The sequence below is a fragment of the Salvelinus sp. IW2-2015 genome, linkage group LG32 (genome assembly GCF_002910315.2).
Source record: "Salvelinus sp. IW2-2015 linkage group LG32, ASM291031v2, whole genome shotgun sequence".
NCBI lineage: Eukaryota > Metazoa > Chordata > Actinopteri > Salmoniformes > Salmonidae > Salvelinus > Salvelinus sp. IW2-2015.
Window position 1 is genome coordinate 22,786,552 of NC_036871.1, and position 22,669 is coordinate 22,809,220.

A 22,669-nucleotide genomic window follows, 5' to 3' on the forward strand; every position below is an offset into this window, starting at 1 on the left:
TGCTTTCCTTTTAAATATTCTCACAGTCCTCCTCCCACAGCATCCACACCTGTTTACTCACATTATGCAAAGCATGTTAAATCAACCAGAACATTGTCCAGAGATAATAAGACCTTACATTTCTGCTTAGAATAAGTTTAAGAAAATTGTATAATAATCCGTTTGTACTGTCTGGCATGCAGCTTATTTCATTGGAATTAACATTTGGGTTGGATCTGCTAATTTGCTGAGCAGGGTGCGTGCCAATAGAGCAAAGCTGCCCCGCCCGTCTGAGTAACATACTGGCCACAGCAGTGTGGGGTCTGAGGTAAGACAGGCCTAGGATCTGAAAAAACAATCTCACGGTCATCATCTTTGGTTGATGGCCAGTTTGCTGTCACGGGCCTGCCAAGTCTCGATAATCTGTGAGAAGGCCAAACCTGAATTTAGAATACTAAGCCATAGAAAGCCCATTATCTCAATTTGAGATTAGAACAAGCCAACAAAGGGGAAATATACAGTATGTAAAGGAGTGTGTTGATTGCTTGATTTCACTACAAAATATGACTAATTCTGTATAGAATAATATTGAGAATTTGAACATGTGCAATATACCATTTTAATATCGTGAAAGTCAAGCTATAACATAATGGATATGAGTCATTCAAAAACATTGTTTTTGCTCCGATTGTTTTATTTCAGTATGAAATTGGGATAGTGTCAACACAGAAACTACATTTGTCAGTTCAGTCACAAATTACAGTAAGTCTTGAAACCAGCCTTTTGGGAGAATGCATTTTGCCCAAGCTGTCTGGTTCTTCTGAAACAGCTTGAAACCTGTTGCTAATATTAAAAAAATGAATGCCTAAGTCCACAGAGAAATATTGTGGGTTTAACTGGACTGTTTCTGTTGGACAGAAAAGGGGATAAATCAAGCTCGCCTTCACTCGGAGGTGGGAGATGGGCCTATGCCACTGGTTCAGATCTATTGGGACTGCATGGGACTCTGAATGCACTGCAGAAGTAGTCTTCGTTTTTATGTCCCTGGAGGAATCTCATTCTGCCCCAGTTGCTGATCTTTTTTATTTATTATTGTGAAAATAGAACACATGAGAGGTTTGGAATGGAATAGAATATTTGAGAATAGACAATRGAATATTTGAGAATAGRCAWTGTATCCCTGAAGAACCCCATTCCTCAATTACATGGTTTACTAAGCTCTATAGGTCACCCTTCAATTCTAACTTTGTAATTTGTTTGGCAGATGGAGATCTCATTTAGGGTTGCTTACAGCCTTATTATGCATCAAGCTTGTATATTTAGACATCTAACTGGACTATACTAATTGTACATTTATATGAATGATTTAAGGGTAATACCAAAACACAAGCCAGATGGGGAAAAAATACCATAACTAGTTTAGTTTTTTATATCATGTAATAATTGATGTGAATGCAGTTGTGATTTCTACTGAAATAAAGGCCAAAATGGGTCAAAAATACCAAAACTGATGTGAGCTTGTATAGTTTTAACATCTCATTCTTTCAAAATGGTAAAGTCTACGGTTCTAGACTAACCCCTGCCAATGGGTAAGAATATAATTGGGTGGAGTGCACAAGTGGCAAATTGAAGAATATAGTATACTTTTAAACCACCACAGTTTCATGTGTGTCCCCAATTTGGTCAGCTTTACTGGAATATTCTTCACTTCTCCAATACCATGAAATGAAGTATAAAATAAAAATGTAAAAATATATATTTGTAATCTTAAATTAAACCATCCAAAATAATATATTTGGTTTGGACAAAACTAAGTCAATGGTCACAGTCAAAATCATGTGTCCCTTGAACAGCTGCAATGGGAGAGAGTCAAAATCTTAACAGGCATGAATAGATTTTTATAATCCATAGTATAACAAACATTAAACCAGTCCAGGAAGTTATTCCAAGCGGCTAATTACACTCTTCTTGTGTAAAGAGTGATGATGTCACACCAAAAGCTACTGCCTAGTGATCTAGCTCCACTGTACAATCAATCACACAGGGAACTAAGTCCTTGTGGCTCAGAAGGGAAAACACTGCCTTGAATGGTAGGCTACCATTAAATTACCATGAATGAACATCACTTGAACTGTACTTTTAGTTTCTTCTAAGCTGTAGCCTAACGTATTATTTATGTCATTCTTTGCAGGCAACAAAATAGGACACAACTCCCTTGATGTATATGAATTGTCATTCTTGATGTTGCAATATTAAAACTTGAGTTGACTGAATCAATGGWACTCAAAGACGGCTCTGAGTTTACAGCCAAGTTTTTATATCACTGTGCTATTTGGAAGAAAACAAGTATGTMATTCTTCCAATAAAACTTTCAAACGCGCTAAGCAAAATAAGCAAAATAAGCAATAAGCAAAAAACAGAAACGATAGGGTAAATCACTGAAGCACTTTGCTTCAGTTCATTTCCAAATGGCAAAGAAAATGATGACCCTCTTGAGTTTTTTTCAACTTGGCACTTATTTTATTCTAGGGGGAGGGGGGAGAGTGCACAGGCAGTAGATTTGGCCACTGAACAAGTGTAATCCTTCCATTACAATGAACATGGCAAGAAACACTAGGCACAGGAGACCTCAGACCAGGAAAATGACTTGCGATACTGTAGTTGGAAAACCTGAGACTATCTAAATCAGTGTTTGGTCTCTTCCTGACAAGGTTTTGTTGTTCAAGGGCATGAGCCTGATCCAATTTCAAATAAGAGCAGAAAGTTAACTGCATCATGGACTGATAACTAATACAATATAATCGGGAACAACAAGCATGGCATTGTGATGCTGACAACCAACTGAGTGAAGTCATGAAGAAGACACCTTGCTATTACAGTAATATAAAGGATATAATCCTAACTTGACCTAAATGTAATGCAATTTGATTTCCAATAAATACGCATGCAATAAACAATGTTACAAGTAGCATACAAATGATATAATGTTGACATTAACACCTTAGACACTGTTTACCATATGCTCCTTGAGCAATGACAGATTATAAAAACCGTGGCCAAGGCAGAGGCATGTCGCAGTAGAGTGAGAGAGGGACTGAACAGAGTACGCAGAGAAGGGAATTGTACAACTTTGAACAGGCTCATCTGAGACTTTCTGAATTGCGGGTAAGACATTGGCTATTCAACAATGTATTTTGGATCAAACGTTCATGTTATATTTTGAATCCAATCAAGGAAGTGATAGTTTGAATAGTATAGTTATTTGCCAAAACATTTTTTAAAGAATTAATGTGATCTTTCTACCTTTGCGTTTTTATTCAAGAGCATGACATAATTATCCAGAGTAATGTAGGCTACCTGTTTTATTTCAAACGAGACTGTTATTTTCTTTGTTTTTCTTTACAGTACGTGACTAAACTGGAGAAGAATGAAAGGCATGTGCTATTTTACCAATGTGGTCCTGTTCTGCATAGCCAGTGGAGCAAGTGGATGGCTCATCCATAACTCGACAGAATCCACTTCAATAGCCAATTTCACCGACATGAACTCAACGTTAAACGCGCAGGTGTCTGCGCTCACCCCCAAGTCTAGACGGAAACGCTGGATTTCACAAAGCGACATGCTTACCATCCTTGACTATCACAATAAAGTCCGAGCAAACGTCTTTCCACCTGCTGCAAATATGGAGTATATGGTGAGTGCAAGTTTTTAATTGAGATTCAATTGAAAATGTTTTACATGCTAAACTACTAGGCTACTTTTTATTTGAGATTTGTTGGCGTAATGTTGCCTTTGTAATTTGATCTGATAATTTACTGTATAACTTTTTTTGCCAATTAAAATGTAGGTATGCATCATGAGTCATGTGGCTACTATGGCTTGGTCTATGGCTCACCCTGCTGGAAACATAAGGTTACTACATAAAATCAGTGTGCTCATGGTCACAGAATAATATATTATTTTGTTGGGGGGGGGGGGGGGCGTTCTGGCATCTATTCGATATCATTGCAAAAAGCTTTACTGTTTCTATTGGGTATCAACATATAACTGATGAGCAGTTTTGTGCATTTTGTATTCATACAAGGTAATTCAGGTAGATATTTATGAGAGCAGCTCACAATGCATGGCTTTTGTGCACTTTTAGGTTCAATCCCAATGAATGCATTATCATGTCTGCAACACATACAGGTGTGGGATGAAGGCCTTGCCAGATCTGCTGAAGCCTGGGCAGCCACGTGTCTCTGGGAACATGGACCACCATTTCTACTGAGATACCTGGGACAGAACCTGTCGGTCAGAACAGGGGGGTATGTAAAGCCTGGGATGTGTCAATCATATATCAACTGACCACGTGTTGATACAATATTTTATTTGTTTTTATTGATTGAGGGGGATCCGAGCAATGCCATCTTTGAGTCCAACCTCATGCAATGTTGACTATGGCACAAAATGAATGTACTTGATGTGTTTCTTCCAGATATCGCTCCATTCTGCAGCTGGTCAAACCTTGGTATGACGAAGTCAATGATTACATGTTTCCATACCCTCGTGACTGCAACCCCAGGTGTCCTATGAGGTGCTCTGCACCGATGTGTACACATTACACTCAGGTACAGTAGCCATCTAGGCACTTCAGATTTGGGAATCTTTGGGGTAGTCTTCTCCTGACGAAGACCCTGATGAAGGTCTATTGACCTAAACATTGCTTCTACGAGATGAATTCAATCGTTTGTGCAGTATTCAGGATAACCAGGGTGCTGGAGTTTCTTCTTTTTCAGGAAAGTATTTTTATCCTCAAAAGACTTCTCTGACTGATATTCAGATGGTGTGGGCTACAACGAACAGAGTTGGGTGTGCAGTTCAAACGTGCTATAACATGGTTGTCTGGGGAGCCATGTGGAGACAAGCAACATACCTGGTCTGTAATTATTCCCCAAAGTGAGTCCTGCTTAATACCTTAACAAGCTCCACTTATCACAGCTGAATGATTGATATCCTCTCTCTTACATTTCAGAAACACATTGTCAGACCGAATGAGAACAGATTTATAGGTGTTCACGTAAACTGATGTCATTATGAAAGTATCAAGGCTATTTTATGCAAAATAAAAAGTATAGCTGCTATTATGCTTTAGATTTGTGAAATGGGAAATGACAACTACATTAATTCAAATTGGAAAATGATCTGTTTAATGCCCAAGGGAGCATCTTTCAACTACAACAAGAATGACACATTATTACTCTTTCTTTTCCAGGGGGAACTGGGTAGGAGAACCTCCCTACAGAGTTGGCATCCCATGTTCAGCATGCCCACCAAGCTACGGAGGCTCATGTAGTAACAACCTATGTTTCCCTGCAATAACGTCCAACTACATGTACTGGTTCAAGTAAACCATTTARACATCTGTTTTAATAATGAACTGTCAGATATCATAATTTCACATTGCTTCAAATGTCAGATGTATTTCCCCCAAGTACTTTATACGTACAATGTACCTTTTATACAATTACACATTTTGAATTATAAGCTACATTTGATTTGGTTTGAGATGTAAATTAGTATCATACATTGTTATGTTGTAGCGTACAACACTTATTGTTGTCTTACCATCATATTGATGGTATTGTATTGATTTGTTGGTGACTTTTGATTGACTATTTGGTACAGAGGTCAAACCTACAAATACCTCTACTAAGGCAGTGGTTAATAAGCTTCCTCATAACTATAAAGACAAGAGTATATTGGATCGATCGACTCCAGCTCACAGTACCATATGTCAGTAGCATTTTCAACATTGATAAATATCGTTTTATTAAAGATTTACTGTATTTTTGTAAGTACTTCTGAAGTTTTTTCCAGAACATGAATTACATGTTGTTTTTATTTGCATGATGCTTCGTATTTTTACACCAGTGAATGTCACTTATATTTGTGTTCATGTAATTGCTATGGCCTGTTACCATTGTTATAGAATAAAGACTGCTAAACTGTATGTCTTGCTTGAGAATGTGTGTTTGGAATGTCCAACTGCATCAGAAGAGGTTTTAGCAGCTGTAGTGAGGAAAGGAGGACACCAGAGGGCAAGCCTGACAAAGTAAACCTTTTTTTCTCAAATCAAATTGTATTTGTCACATGGGCTACACAGTTTACAGCAGGTATAAAAGGTGCAGCGAAATAAACYCTGCCTGCAGTGGAATATTCCCTTGTGAATATTCAACAATGTCCCTGTGACAGAAGACAGAAGACTGATAATTATGGAAATGTTGCACATAAGTCACACAAAGACAAATAATGAAATGAATAATAGGGAAAACAACACAGGAAAAGGTTATTTAGACACAATGTCAACTATCTGCTGAAACGTTCTGTACACTGCTAAATAAAATCAAAAGAATGTCCCCGGTCAACATCATTACAGAGAATTTGTTTAGGCCCTGCCCATAAGCCAATTATCTCTTGGACCTGTTTAGTTCCCCACTGACTTGGAGTCTTGCAGTGCTAGAACCCAATTGACCCCTAGCATGGAGTGTCTGCACCTCTACTGTAAAGCACTGAAGAGGACTATCAATGGGATTAAAATTCCCTTAGTAGGCAACTTTGAATTGGCAAGTTACCCCGTCAATGCAGTCACCTGGAAGCAACCATGGCACTGTACARCAACTTGTTACAGGTCTTAGCTGGGCACTGACTTCATTTCCACCTGAGTGGACTTTTCTTGGTCATGTGGGTTGATTCCTCTAGACATCTTACTAGGAAGGCAGGATTGAAGTCAGCATGACCTAAGGTGCTGAGAATCTGATGCCCAGGAAGGCACTCATAAAACAGGGAGCACAGCATGCCCTCTACCCAGAGGATACCAGCTATCTCCATGATACCCACCTGAGGAACAGAGTCTGTTTCTCAAACTTGGGTTGATGCTTACTGAAGTGGAAAAAGCCTAATCAGTTTTGATGGGTTTGGCCATCCTTAAGCTGCAGAGCTCATTTGGGTTGTGTTGCTTAACAAAGGCAGGGAGTTTAGGAAGACAGCAAGTTCAGAGTGCAGCTTTTCTTAGTGTCATGGGTGCAGGCACAAAGCTAGAGAGGCTTGTAATAACATAGAGAGTGATGTTTGGGGTGTACAGTACAGTAATAGTTAATTCATCCATTCAACTCAAATCCCATTACAGTAAATGTGATAATTGAACATCTCAAAATCTTACCAACAAACATAAACAGAAATACTATTCTAAAGAAATACTAAATTTACATGTGAGTGGGCTCTTATTACCCAAAGTTTACCTTGCTGTAACTTGAGTGGGATGGCTGGGATCAGAACCAGAGTCTTCCAATAGTTCAATCTGGGAACACAGGAGGAGGCCAAGGGCGGGGTCTGCGGCGTTACGCATCGCTAAATCTAAATTTGGCATATAAACGCAGGGAGCGCTCATACTTGAATGATTATACAGGTACGCTCTAGATTCCTTGGTGGATGTACGATATCCGAATTGACTTACTTATTACGTAAATGTAGGCTCCTGTAGATGTCTAAATCTTAGGATGTATAAAGAGTAGCTCTCATGTTCACCGTTCTGCTTCAATACAACTTTTGGAGCTGGACATTGTTTCCCGGGGATAGTTGACCAGATTCAACAAAACGTTTTGGTAAAAGGTACATTTAAAAAATATATATATATTCGACACTGGGATAACGAAAAATACTGTTTTGAATTATAACTTTGTATTGTTGTAGCCTGTGAATTTCGCACGCAATACGCATGCTCATGAAATATTGCATGTGCTTGGCAAAAACGTATTTTTTGTGTGAACAGTGCAATTGACCTACTGTCAAGAGCTTAAAATACACCAAAGCTATGTACAGTATTACCGTTCTAATTCTAATGTATGATATCCTTGTGCCAGAGATGTGATAATTCATCAGTTCTCACATTCAAATGAATGCATAAATCAATAACCATTAATATTAAATTGAATAAAGATCTCTGAATGCTTGACCAACCATCATATTGTATTTCATTTTTTCTTTTGTTTAGCCGACATAATACAGATTTTGTATTGGAGTGAATCACAGAGGCTGGAGAGGCTGATCGTCATCATGAAGGGTGTACCTCAGGACTTGCTGAGAGGGTTTGGGTTGCTATTCTTTGCCCAAACAGTACTTTCTATGGTGATCCCTAACTCTACTCACCTGGAGGCCATACTGGAGAAGTATATGAACAAAGATGATGAGTGGTGGGTGTCCAAACAGAGAGGGAAGAGAGCCATCACTGACGGTGATATGCACCTCATCCTCGATTTGCACAACAAGCTCAGAGGTCAAGTTTATCCTCAAGCTTCAAATATGGAGTATATGGTAAGAAAGCTAAACCAGGACCAACTGTGTCTGCTATATTTAGGTTATGTTTAGGTTTTCCTAAGATGGACTGTAGGCAATTGGAATATGACACTTGCTCATACTGAAGAAGGAGATTGTACAGTACTAAAGATTGAAGGAAGTGTTAGTTACGTATTTTGCACTCATACTTCATCTAAGCTAACGTGTGATACTTGTTCATAGACTCAAGACATCTAGGCTTGAGAATCTGGAACATTCTCAAACCCATTCAACCAGAATGGTTTCAGCAGATCACATTTGGAAAGTCAGGGCCAATGCAGAGGTTTCACACCAAGCTCTGAGAGCCAGTGGTGTAAAGTAACTAAGTCAGAATACTTTGACATACTACTTAAGTCGTTTTTTAGAAGTATCTGTACTTTACTTGAGAATTTATATTTTTGACAAGTTTTACTTTTACTCCACTACATTCCTGAAGAAAATATGTAGATTTTACTCCCATACATTTTCCCTGACACCCAAAAGTACTTTTGAATGCTCAGGCAGGACAGCAGTATGGTCCAATTCACAACACACCTACCAGTATAATGCGGTGTCATCCCAATCGCCTCTGATCTAGCAGATTCACTTAACAAATACTGCATTTGTACATTTTTGTCTAAGTGTTGGAGTGTTGCCCCTGGCTGTCCGTAAAAAAAATTACATTAGAAAATTGTGCTGTTTGGTTTGCTTAATTAATATAAGGAATTTGACATCTAGCATTTACTTTTTACTTTTAAGTATGACAATTGAGTGAATTTTCCACAACTATACTTAAGTAAAACCAAATATTTTTACTCAAGTAGTATTTTACTGGGTGACTTTCACTTTTACCTGAGCCATTTTCTATTAAGGTATCTTTACTTTTACTCAAGTATGAATATGGAGTACTTTTTCCACCACTGCTCGGAGCAGAGAGCTCAAATAGATCAAAACCTAAAAACAAGCCTGACCAACAGCCAAGCAAGTTACTGCCCCTGTCAAACCCTGAGCTCTGGCCCCTGCCTTGGCTACCGACCAGCTCTCTCTTCCACTGTTATTGTGCACTCTGCCTCAACCATTTAAACTCACATTTTCAAATATTAGTCTTTATTTAATCTTTGCATTTCCTTTGGCAACAAAGCTGGATCTGTGTTGACTCAAACTTTTAACAGTTGAGCATCATCCTTTGAAGTATGGTTGATCAAATATAGGTTTCTGCGAAGGATTCCTGGAAGCAATGTAAAGTACTGTTCCCAGATGGAGGGGTTAACTGTAAATGTTGAAAAGAACACAAGGATTTGCCATTTAGAGGACATCATTTCGATGTCTTAATGTAAATTTCCAACACTATTTGGATAATTTGGACGATTTCCATGTATAAACAGAGATTAGTATCCAGGCCTACAGTATGTCCATTTCCTTCAAGCCCACTGCACTAACCCTAAGCAGTGCATAATGCAGATATCACTAATGTAATGTACTACACATGGAAGACATTAGGACTGTACAGGGCAGCCGACTGGCACCTTTTTCAATTAACCTTGATGGGTGTTAGTGCAGTTAAACAGCAGAACAGCAGCACACTACACCTATTCTTCTAATGGACAATTTTACTACAGCTTGGCAGAAACATTAGAATTCCTCACATCATATCTACTTAGCTCTTTGTCAGAAACAAGTGGTGCACAAATAGTTTATAGTGTCAATTGACCCAATACAAGATCTGTATCATGTGCAGATTGGTGCACTTTAGTGCAGAGTTGATGCAAAGAGGCCAGTAGTACTAAAAATGCCATCAGGTCCCCCAATACTTTCTGGGAAGAATGTTAAGATTTGCATTTCCAATGTTTGTTTATCAAGCATTTTGTATTTCTACAGTCTAAGTAACACTAATACAAGCATTTGTAAGAGTTTTAGTCTCAGTAGCTCTAGCACCAATCTGATGAGCCTGCAGATATGTGTTTAGCCTATCAGAATAACTCTGACTTTCACACTTGAAAGGTTTGGGATACGGAGCTGGAGAGGAGTGCTGAACACTGGGCACACACCTGCATGTGGGAGCATGGACCACAACACATGCTAACCCAGATTGGACAGAACCTGGGTGCCCACTGGGGAAGGTCTGTATAGTAACAGAAGAGATGACCAGTTTGATTATATGCATTATGTCATTATACAGTAGTACTGTATATCCATTTCCTAAGATGATTACTTCTAGATACTTTGTTTTAGGTGGCTTTAACAGGATGAATGACAGTTGTGGGGTCATATAAACTCATGAGGCAACAAATGTGTGATTAAACAGTGGAGTACAGAGTACTGATATATTGYCATGGGTTGTGTCCAGTTAGCTCAATTGTTTTGTTTCCACTTTCCTCAGAGACCGACCACCAACATTTCACGTCCAAGCCTGGTATGATGAAGTGAGAGACTACAGCTATCCCTATCCACAGGAATGTAACCCACACTGCCCTTTCAGATGCTCTGGTCCCGTCTGCACTCACTACACACAGGTAAGAGTTTCCAATGACAATATCATAACACTTTATTTAAGGCCAGAGAAGTCTGAGAGGACCATTATCTGAAGGGAGCTACTTTGTCTGTCTTTGCAGATGGTTTGGGCAACAAGCAGCCATATCGGATGTGCTATTAATGTGTGCTACAACATGAATGTGTGGGGCATGATTTGGACTAAAGCTGTGTACTTGGTTTGCAACTACTCACCGCCGTAAGTTTTCCAATTAAAAAAAATATATTCTTATGTTTGTCACCCCCACAAAAATGTTTTATTAAGTTCAAGTTGCTGTATATTATGTAGTGTATTGGAACTGGGAGGGATTGGGTCAAAAGGTTCAGTGTGTTTTATGATGTCATTTGTGTGCAGGGGAAACTGGTGGGGGCATGCCCCATACAAACATGGCAGCCCGTGCTCTGCCTGTCCGCCCAGCTACGGTGGAGGCTGTAGGGACAATCTCTGCTACAAAGGTTGGCTGCTTTTTTGGCGCAAAACAAATTGGTTGCTTTTCACATTTTTGTTTTGCAGGGCATATAACATGTGATGTGGCTCTTGTTCTTCTTCAGAGAACGGAGTACAGAGACGTCCTGCCCCTGAACTAGAAGAGACAAATTACATCGAGCCGGAGTCACAGCCAGAACCGAGAGCCCAAGAGCCTCGGGCGAGACCACTGCCCCCAACACCATCATCCAATGACAACGTGGAGAGGAATGAGGTGGTCAGCACAGTGCAAATGTGTAAGAATTGATCTCTCATTTGATTGTACTGTATTTCATATACAATGTCACTGTACAGTAGGACATGTCTGTCACCAGACAGATACATCTATATTTGGAATGACTGCCAGAAGATCTAAGTGAGATTGGTTTTCTTGTTTTTAAAGGTCAACAGATGGACTGTGAGACCAAGCTGCGTGATCGTTGTAAAGGAACCACTTGTAATAGGTAGGCCTAAATTGTAAAGGAAACACTAGTAATACTGTAGGTAGGCCTATGTTGTAAAGGAAACACTAGTAATACTGTAGGTAGGCCTACGTTGTAAATGAAACACTAGTAATACTGTAGGTAGGTCTACGTTGTAAAGGAAACACTAGAATACTGTAGTAGGCCTACGTTTAAAGAAAACACTAGTAATACTGTAGGAGGCCTACGTTGTAAAGGAAACACTAGTAATACTGTACGTAGCCTACGTTGTAAAGAAAACACTAGTAATACTGTAGGTAGGCCTACGTTGTAAAGGAAACACTAGTAATACTGTAGGTAGGCCTACGTTGTTCTTAAAGTCGATGCTGTCACTTACCAGTTCTTACTCATTCCTGTGAATCGGTCAAAGCTGAGTTATAACTATTGTTTCTTCTTGCAGGTACGAGTGTCCTCCTGGATGCTTGTCTAGCCCAGGGAAAGTAGTAGGGACTGGGTATTATGATATGGTATGAAAAGAAAACACCATTTTGTATCTGTCAATTTGTTTGGTCTATTCTCAGTGCACAAGTTGTGGGATATAAAATAATGATATAAAACAACTTTAGTCATTTTGCTCACATATTCTAATTCTTGAACAGTATTGGATAATACCCCTCAGAGCGGGAGTTGAACAGTTGGGGATGGCCATAGTATACTGCCATAATACATGAAGCAGGGGTCCCCAACTAAATTCATCTGCAGGCCGAGGATGGGCAGGGGGCCGGAACATAATTATAAATAATTTGTACACTGCAAATTGACCACAATAAGAAGAAGCGCAAACCGATATAGTACCTGACAAAAACATAATGATTACATTGGGATACGATCACATATGTCTCTCTATTTATGTGTGGGAAAACATGGGAACAGATTTCCTAAAATAAAATCACTTGGAGCTGATTTCCTGTTTTTTTTATAGTGTTTTATGTCCAACAATGAAAATTCACACAAAAAATGAATATGCTCAGTAAACTTGGGGGGCCAAATAAAATGATTTGGCCCATGGGCCGCCAGTTCGAGAACCCTGGTATAAAGTGTAGTGAAACATATTTACATTTTTCAGCAATCAAGTGTTTGCGGAGCTGGTTTCCACGCTGGAATCATAGACGATGGTGGAGGCTGGCTGGACGTTACAAGACAAGGAAGAAAATCACATTTCACAAAGTCATACAAAAATGGTGTTCAGTCTGTTGCGTGAGTTCAAATTTTACTCACTCCATTATATTTGTTTTACTCACCAGCATTTAGATATTGTTATTACATGCACATCATTTATTGTTTTTACTCATCTCCATTATATTTGTTTTTACTCACTTCCATTATTTTGTTTTACTCACGTATCATATATGTTTGTTTTCTCTCATTACACTATGTTTTGTTTTTACTCATCCATTATATTTGTTTTACTCACTCCATTATTTGTTTTACTCACTCCATTATATTTGTTTTACTCACTCATTTATGTTTGTTTTACTCATTCATTATGTTTGTTTTCTCATTCTGTTTGTTTTTCTCATTCTTATGTTTGTTTTACTCACTCATTATGTTTGTTTTACTCTTCATTATGTTTGTTTTACTCATTCCATATGTTTGTTTTACTCATTCCATGTTTGTTTTACTCATCCGTTAATTTGTTTTTACTCTCATTATGTTTGTTTTACTCACTCCATTATGTTTTGTTTTTACTCATTCCATTATGTTTGTTTTACTCATCCATTGTTTGTTTTACTCCTCGTTAATTTTGTTTTACCTCACTCATTATGTTTGTTTTACTCATTCACTATGTTTGTTTTACTCATTCCTTATGTTTGTTTTACTCTCATTTATGTTTTTTCTCATTCCACTATGTTTGTTTTACTCATATTTATGTTTGTTTTACTCATTACTTGTTTGTTTTTACTCATTCATTATGTTTGTTTTACTCTTCACTATGTTTGTTTTACTACTCATTAATGTTTGTTTTACTCTTCCATTATGTTTGTTTTACTCATTCCATGTTTTGTTTTACTCACTCCATATTTGTTTTACTCACTCCATTATGTTTGTTTTACTCATTCCACTATGTTTGTTTTACTCATTCCATTATGTTTGTTTTAACTCATTCCACTATGTTTGTTTTACTCATTCCACTGTTTGTTTTACTCACTTCGTTTATTTGTTTTACTCACTCCATTATGTTTGTTTTACTCACTCCATTATGTTTGTTTACTCATTCATTATGTTGTTTTACTCATTCACTGTTTGTTTACTTCCGTTATATTTGTTTTATCTCATCCATTATGTTTGTTTTTACTCATTCCACTATGTTTGTTTTACTCATCCACTATGTTTTGTTTTACTCATTCCATTATGTTTGTTTTACTCATTCCATTGTTTGTTTTACTCACCCATTATGTTGTTTTACTCACTCCATTATGTTTGTTTTACTCATCATTATGTTTGTTTTACTCATCCATTATGTTTGTTTTACTCATCATTATATGTTTGTTTTACTCATTCCATGTTTGTTTTTACTCACTCCGTTATATTGTTTTAACTCATCATTATGTTTGTTTTACTCATTCCACTATGTTTGTTTTACTCATTCACTATGTTTGTTTTACTCATTCCATTATGTTTGTTTTACTCATTCCATATGTTTGTTTTACTCATTCACTATGTTTGTTTTACTCATCTCATTGTTTGTTTTACTCTCCATTATGTTTGTTTTACTCACTCCATTATGTTTGTTTTACTCACTCCATTATGTTTGTTTTACTCATTCCACTATGTTTGTTTTACTCATTCCACTATGTTTGTTTTACTCATTCCATTATGTTTGTTTTACTCATCATTATGTTTGGTTTTACTCATTCCATTTATGTTTGTTTTACTCATCCATTGTTTGTTTTACTCATCCATTATGTTTGTTTTACTCACTCCTATATTTGTTTTACTCACTCATTTATTTGTTTACTCTCCATTATGTTTGTTTTACTCACTCCATTATGTTGTTTTACTCATTCCATATGTTTGTTTTACTCATTATTTGTTTTACTCATTCCATATGTTTGTTTTACTCACTCATTATGTTTGTTTTACTCATTCCATTATGTTTGTTTTTACTCATTCCACTATGTTTGTTTTACTCATTCACTGTTTGTTTTACTCACTCCGTTTATTGTTTTACTCACTCCATTATGTTTGTTTTCTACTCCATTTGTTTGTTTTACTCATTCCATTATGTTTGTTTTACTCATTCCACTGTTTTGTTTTACTATCCGTTATATTTGTTTTATCATCCATTATGTTTGTTTTACTCATTCACTATGTTTGTTTTACTCATTCCATATGTTTGTTTTACTCATTCATTATGTTTGTTTTACTCATTCACTATGTTTGTTTTACTCATCATTATGTTTGTTTTACTCATTCGCCTATGTTTGTTTTACTCATTCATTATGTTTGTTTTACTCATTCCACTATGTTTGTTTTACTCACTCCATTATGTTTGTTTTACTCATTCACTTATGTTTGTTTTACTCATTCCACTGTTTGTTTTACTCACTCCGTTATTTTGTTTTACTCACTCCATTATGTTTGTTTTACTCATTCCACTATGTTTGTTTTACTCATTCCATTATGTTTTTTACTCATTCCTATGTTTGTTACTCTCTCATGTTTGTTTTTTACTACTTTATTTTCATCCACTATTATGTTTGTTTTACTCACTCATTATGTTTGTTTACTCATTCATTGTTTGTTTTACTCATTCACTGTTTGTTTTACTCACTCCTTATATTTGTTTTACTCATCCATTATGTTTTGTTTTACTCATTCCACTATGTTTGTTTTACTCATTCCATATGTTTGTTTTACTCATTCCATTATGTTTGTTTTACTCTCATTCCACTATGTTTGTTTTACTCATCCATTTGTTTGTTTTACTCCTTATATTTGTTTTACTCACTCATTATGTTTGTTTTCTCACTCCATTATGTTTTTTACTCATTCCATTATGTTTGTTTTACTCATTCCACTGTTTGTTTTACTCACTCCGTTATATTTGTTTTACTCATCATTATGTTTGTTTTACTCATTCCATATGTTTGTTTTACTCATTCCATATGTTTGTTTTACTCATCCATTATGTTTGTTTTATCAATCATTAGTTTGTTTCCTACTCCATTATGTTTGTTTTACTCATTACTTGTTTGTTTTACTCATCCATATGTTGTTTTACTCACTCATTATTTTGTTTTACTCACTCCATTATGTTTGTTTACTCATCATTATGTTGTTTTACTCACTCCATTATGTTTGTTTTACTCATTCCACTATGTTTGTTTTACTCATTCACTATGTTTGTTTTACTCATTCATATGTTTGTTTTTCCTTCCATTATGTTTGTTTTCACTCATTTATGTTTGTTTTACTCACTCCATTATGTTTGTTTTACTCATCCATTATGTTTGTTTTACTCACTATTGTTTGTTTTACTCATCTTTTTTTGTTACTCATTCATTTTTGTTTTACTCACTCATTATGTTTGTTTTACTCATCCATTATGTTGTTTTACTCACCCATTATGTTTGTTTTACTCACTCCATTATGTTTGTTTTACTCATTGTTCATTCATGTTTGTTTTCTCATCCATTATGTTTGTTTTACTCATTCCATTATGTTTGTTTTACTCACTCATTATGTTTGTTTTACTCACTCCATTATGTTGTTTTACTCATCATCTATGTTTGTTTACTCATTCCACTATGTTTGTTTTACTCACTCATTATATGTTTGTTTTACTCATTCCACTATGTTTGTTTTACTCATTCACTATGTTTGTTTTACTCATTCCATTAGTTTTTTACTCATTCCACTATGTTGTTTACTCATCATTATGTTTGTTTACTCATTCCACTATGTTTGTTTTACTCTATCCATTATGTTTGTTTTACTCATTCACTATGTTGTTTTACTCACTCCATTATGTTTGTTTTACTCACTCCATTATGTTTGTTTTTACTCATTCCACTCATGTTTGTTTTACTCACTCCATTATGTTGTTTACTCATTCCACTATGTTGTTTTACTACTCCTTTGTTTGTTTTACTCACTCCATTATGTTTGTTTTACTCATTCCACTATGTTTGTTTTACTCATTCCACTATGTTTGTTTTACTCAATTCATAGTTTGTTTTACTCACTCATTATGTTTGTTTTACTCATTCCACTATGTTTTGTTTTACTCACTCCATTATTTTGTTTTACTCACTTCATTATGTTTGTTTACTCATTCCACTATGTTTGTTTTACTCATTCCACTATGTTGTTTTACTCATTCCACTATGTTTGTTTACTCACCATTAGTTTGTTTTACTCATCCACTATGTTTGTTTTACTCATCCATATGTTTGTTTTACTCATCCATTATGTTTGTTTTACTCACTCACTATGTTGTTTTACTCATCCATATGTTTGTTTTACTCACTCCATTATGTTTGTTTTACTCACTCCATTATGTTTGTTTTACTCACTCATTATGTTGTTTTACTCATCCCATTATGTTTGTTTTACTCATTCCACTATGTTTGTTTTACTCACTCCATTATGTTTGTTTTACTCATCCATTATGTTTGTTTACTCATTCCATTATGTTTGTTTTACTCATTCCCATATGTTTGTTTTTACTCATCTCATATGTTTGTTTTACTCATTCCATTATGTTTGTCACAAGCCAAACCAACAAGTGACACGTTTTCACACGTTTTACAGGATGAACAGGAGTGCAAATTCCTTCAACGTATTTACTGTACCAGGTATGTCTGGTCTACTATCATGTTGTGCACCTTTATGTCTCAGTAATGCATGTATTGTTTGAATGACATTGTGGCATCTTTGCTCCTCAGTAAAAGCAGTCACATGTGAGACCACCGTTGCACAGTTCTGTCCCTACAAAAAACCTGCACGGCACTGTCCAAGGTAAAGAAACAGGTCACTTTCTAATAAACCAAACTTGACCTTCTACTGTAAAGTTGATACTGTGTTTAATAGATATTTTTCCCCCACCAGGATGTATTGCCCCCGCAATTGTCTGCATGAGACCCGTGCCAGAGTCATTGGAACACAATGGTATTCGGATGTAAGTCCTTGAATGTATGTATGTATGTACGTATGTATGTATGTATATACTGTATGTCTGACAATGGCCTCCAAATATTTTATTTCTCTCATAGAACCGGCCTGTGTTTTACGCTAACCTACCTTGTTTTTTTTCTAGAAATCCAGTATATGTCGAGCAGCCATCCATGCTGGTGTCATTCAGAATGACTCAGGAGGCTACCTGGATGTGCAGCCTGTGGACAAGAGGAGACAGTACAGCGGTAGCTATCAGAACAGAATCTCTTCAGAAAGGTAAGGGACGTGAATAAGGGAAACGCAGGCCAATTGTGGGGTTTTGACTCTGTTGCAAATGCTTTTGGATGCGTAATGGCTAGGGACCAGGATTTTTTCCTGGTGTGCTCATGTGGTCAGAAAAACTCTTTGCCTTGTCAGATTTGGGGTGGCAAGTAGCCTAGTGGTTAGAGTATTGGACTAGTAACTGAAAGGTTGTAAGATCGAATCCCCGAGCTGACAAGGTAAAAATCTGTTGTTCTGCCCCTGAACAAGGCAGTTATTAACCCACTGTTCCTAGRCCCTCATTGAAAATAAGAATTTGTTCTTAACTGACTTCCCTAGTTAAATAAAGGTAAAATAAAATATACATTATAGGCTAGTATCAGTGTCATATACTGTACCTTGGCTTGACTATGTAAACTGTTCTTAGCTGAATGCAAACTTACACAAGTGTCCATTCTTCCTAACAGCCTACAGAATCCCTCAGGTGGCAAAGCATTCAGAGTATTTGCAGTCATTTGAATCCACATTGCAAGGACAGCAATGAAAATGAGCACTTGTCATTTAACACCCAGTAATTTCACGGCCAGTAATTACACTGCTTATGGTTTCCTTCTCTTGCTAAGCTGCACCTCAGCTTCTCAAGGCTGTTCAATTCACTTTGATCACAACATATATAAAGATACACTGTTCAAATGTAGATCTTTTAAGACTGTATATTGGATGTATATAACATGTTGTAAATAAGTTGAATGTCTAACAAATGTAATCTCTCATAGATATTTGTATCAGAACAGAAAAATATGTAATGTGCATGCATGGTAAAGTATCATATTTCAAATCTTGTATTGTTTTTTTTAATTTGTAAGTATTTTATACATTTTGATGACTGATGTTGATGTTATATTTCATGATACAAAATTGTATAGCCCTTATTCATAGATTTTTACAGTTCAAGCCTGGCTGGCCAGGAGTGCGTCAGAGAATTTCATAGCACGAACCACATGGTGAGACACACAAAATATGCATTATTTATTTACATTTGTGAAGAAATCATTGTTATCAATGGTCAATTCTGGAAGGACAGTTGGGACTTTCATAGCATGTCTTTTAGCTGAACATACAGTATAGCAATTATTATATGTTTCATGATAACCTTATCAGTTCTCCATTGATTGCTACTGTTCATAATACAGTAGCTGTATGGTATGTAGTTTATAAAGCACTACCTCACGTTGTTAGAAAGGCACCATTAATGTACTGGAAACTACTGGTATCCTGTCTGGATGACAGAGAGAGTACTGTCTTACTGTCCTAGATCCAACATGTGTTTGTCAGGTTCACAGGGCATTACTGTGGGATAAAGGGCTAAATCCTGGTGTATTCAGTAGTTGCTTTTCATATTTCTACAGCCACCCCCAACCCCCCCAAAAACCCACCAACAACAATTATCTGGTTGAAACATTAATATTTTTTATATACATTATACAGCTATTACACATGTTCATCTATCCACAGGACTCAGGCACTCATATTCAACATTTCAAAAACAGAATTTGTAGAAAGCCCATATTCTTTCCAGGCAGGAGCAGTAAAGAATGAAAGCTGAGCAAGCCCTTATGTTAAACTACTCGGGCCCACTGGCTGTGCGCTAGGTAGAGCAGACAAAGAGTGACTTTGTGTGTGTTGATCTCGATCTCACTTCCCTGGATGCATTTCCCCCACGCCTGCCACAGATGTGGTCAACCCCAGCTGAAAGGTCTCTGTCAGTCACCCGTACACACACATACCCTCTGTGAGATGCTTTATGTAAGGGTTGAGATTCAAGTTCAGTATATTTTACTCAATAGTTTTGTCTGAAAGGAGTTTGCTTCGGACAACGCATTTTAACTAATGCTGTAACTTTTTTAAAGGGGCAAGATCATATCTAAGATAATGTACTGTATTCTCTAATTTTGTCAAAAGCTCTTGTTAGACTATATAGTCAGTCAACATAAGAGATAGTTAAATATTAAAGCTGTAAGTGGATCAGACTTACTTCAATATGGAATAGAAACAAGGGAATCCAACAGGACAGACATATTGACCTTGATCCATAAACTTTTATCCATTCTATAGAACTAGATATTACATACTAGCTTCCATTGCTAGTGCAAAGCTATGGTTAATACATAGTATACACTGTACTGTAGTGGTGACCCATTATAACACACAACCCCCACTATCACCACCATTCTGCTGAGTGACCGGGGGGCTGGACTGAGAGGAACTTTCCAGGAAGAGGACCAGGGCTGATAGAGACCTGCTGATGGCCTCATTGAGTTCCGCACCGCTCTCCAGAGAGAAGAGGCATGCATCAGAACACTGTCAAAATTCACAGGGCAGTGTTGCAGAGGAGTCCACTGGCAAAGACGCCAACTGTTCACTGCTGCAGGAGTGTTATACAACATGAAAAGACCCCACCGTCACAGACCTGCACAAGGATCAATACATCATCATCTCAGAGGTGCTGTTTGGTGAAATTACATTTGTTTCCTTTCATTTGGACTGTAACTACTGCTAATAGTATACCTGATACTAAATAAAATAATAATCAATAAAAAAGTTGGAGAATATCATTTTTTATCATGTATTTGATGAATGTCTTCCAGTACTTGTTAATGCTTGTCCAATGTCTGTGGTTGCTGTGAGTAGAAATCAGCTCCATCAGATGAATGTTGTTATAGTATAACCCTCCTAAATTTGACACACTGTAGTACAGTACAGTACAGTGAACAGTGTTCCCACTGGGCACAGACATCAGTTCAACGTCTAGTTTTGATTTACATTTGGTTGAGTTGTCAACTAACGTGAATTCAATGTGAAATCAACAACAACAAAAATGGACCATGCCATTGGATTTAGGTAAGAAGTTTGGTGGGGAAAAAATGTATGAATTTTAGCAAATCCAATCATTTTTGCACGTTGATTCAACATCATCACATTGAGTTTTTTTGTTGAAATGTTGAGAAAACAACATTGATTCAACCTGTTTTTGCCCAGTGGGTTCTGTGCAATCATGATAGTTTATATCTTTATAGAATATTCTCACCTGATCCATAGTGGCAGGCTGTTCACAGTAAAAAAAAAAAAGTTTAATCCTGAGCCTCTAATGACATAATTTATGTTACTAGTTAGAGTGAGAGAACTTTTAAAATATTTTTGATTGTGGATGTTGGTTTATTGTACAGTACAACTACTGTATGTAAAATATAGTCAGTAATTATATGGGTTTTGAAGTATGTTTGAAATGTCAAGGCAGCTAACCGCTAGAGAAACATTAACTGGTGTGTAGAGGTGAGTGGTTTCTAAATATGACTTGTACAATCATTCTCATGCTTTATAGCTTGCTCCTGAGGTTGACATCTGGGTGGACATATATGATGTACTGTATATGGGGCAACAATCACTAACTCCAGAAAAATAAGTGTTGTGGTTAGTGCCTCATTCCTGTACTCCCTGAGAGAGTTAATCATTATTATCGTAACATAGTTGCCAGCTGTGTTTAGTTGGAAGAGAGTAATCATATTTGCATTGCTGGTTTTATAATGATAATGTGTTATTTATAACAGCGATAATTTAAATTCACTCTCACATGAAATAGATAGGATACATGTCACGGAATTCCCGCCCAATTTAAAATAAAATAAAATAATTACAGTAGTCTGGAAATGATTTCAAATTCTGTGTCCTGTGAGATGTGTTCAATTCAAATGCAAGAATTTAATTGGAATCAAAGAGCAATTTCCCACTCAATTCAATTCTGACCCCAACACTGCACTTCAGAACATGTAGCCTATAGAGTTTACAACCCATAGGGTACATATTCTGAAGTAGGAAATGCAACAATAAACTATTCTCAATTTCCATTTAAAACGCAAGTCTTTTATTCACAACATGAGAGTWAGAATAAGGTTCTCTTGCATCTCTACATAGTGGATCAAACATGTGCAGCCTCCTGCTCTGACCTCATCACCCTTCCTCCTCCTCCACACACACACCCACCCAGTTGTGATGATKGCAAGCCTCTCTCTTACTCTCCCTATTTGTTGGTATCCAACACACAGACTTCCACTGCCAGTGTGGCAACCATGCAATATTCCCCACAGCCTCGCACTGCAATAGTAGAACCAGTCAACTCTTTATGGACTCTTTTCATGCCCCTATGAAACTTTTTCCGTAACTCCCAGAATAGTTGTCTAATGTCTTGGCACACTTTATTGGTGCCCTCCTGTCGCTGCCTTGAGCAGAGTACACAGAAATGATGAGACTATTTTCATCTTAATATTTATGAAATTCATTAAATCTGTTTTTGTAACATCTGTTATTAGGCTACCCCCCATGCAGCACACTGCATGATAAGTGTTCACCAGTGGCAGTCGTGACGTTTAAGATGAGCATGGCCTTATTTCTATTACAGCATATTGGATGACTCTCATTCATA

General features: G+C 36.8%; 2 protein-coding genes across 2 annotated transcripts; both read left to right on the forward strand.

Annotated features, from left to right (window-relative positions):
* The first annotated feature begins 3,060 nt into the window (after window positions 1–3,060).
* Window positions 3,061–5,459, forward strand: pi15b (peptidase inhibitor 15b). Its single transcript, XM_023977809.2, has 6 exons — window positions 3,061–3,144; window positions 3,385–3,673; window positions 4,168–4,286; window positions 4,457–4,589; window positions 4,802–4,917; window positions 5,234–5,459. The coding sequence occupies exons 2-6, from the start codon at window positions 3,407–3,409 to the stop codon at window positions 5,367–5,369; spliced, it is 771 nt and encodes a 256-aa protein (XP_023833577.1). The 5' UTR covers window positions 3,061–3,144; window positions 3,385–3,406; the 3' UTR covers window positions 5,370–5,459.
* A 1,897-nt stretch (window positions 5,460–7,356) lies between these two features.
* Window positions 7,357–20,787, forward strand: LOC111957226 (cysteine-rich secretory protein LCCL domain-containing 1-like). Its single transcript, XM_023978001.2, has 15 exons — window positions 7,357–7,629; window positions 8,012–8,331; window positions 10,333–10,451; window positions 10,712–10,844; window positions 10,944–11,059; window positions 11,216–11,316; window positions 11,413–11,583; window positions 11,730–11,790; window positions 12,209–12,275; window positions 12,875–13,005; window positions 17,566–17,609; window positions 17,700–17,772; window positions 17,863–17,932; window positions 18,071–18,204; window positions 18,657–20,787. Exons 2-15 carry the CDS (start codon window positions 8,074–8,076, stop codon window positions 18,706–18,708), a joined length of 1,530 nt encoding a protein of 509 aa, XP_023833769.1. The 5' UTR covers window positions 7,357–7,629; window positions 8,012–8,073; the 3' UTR covers window positions 18,709–20,787.
* Window positions 20,788–22,669: the final 1,882 nt, after the last annotated feature.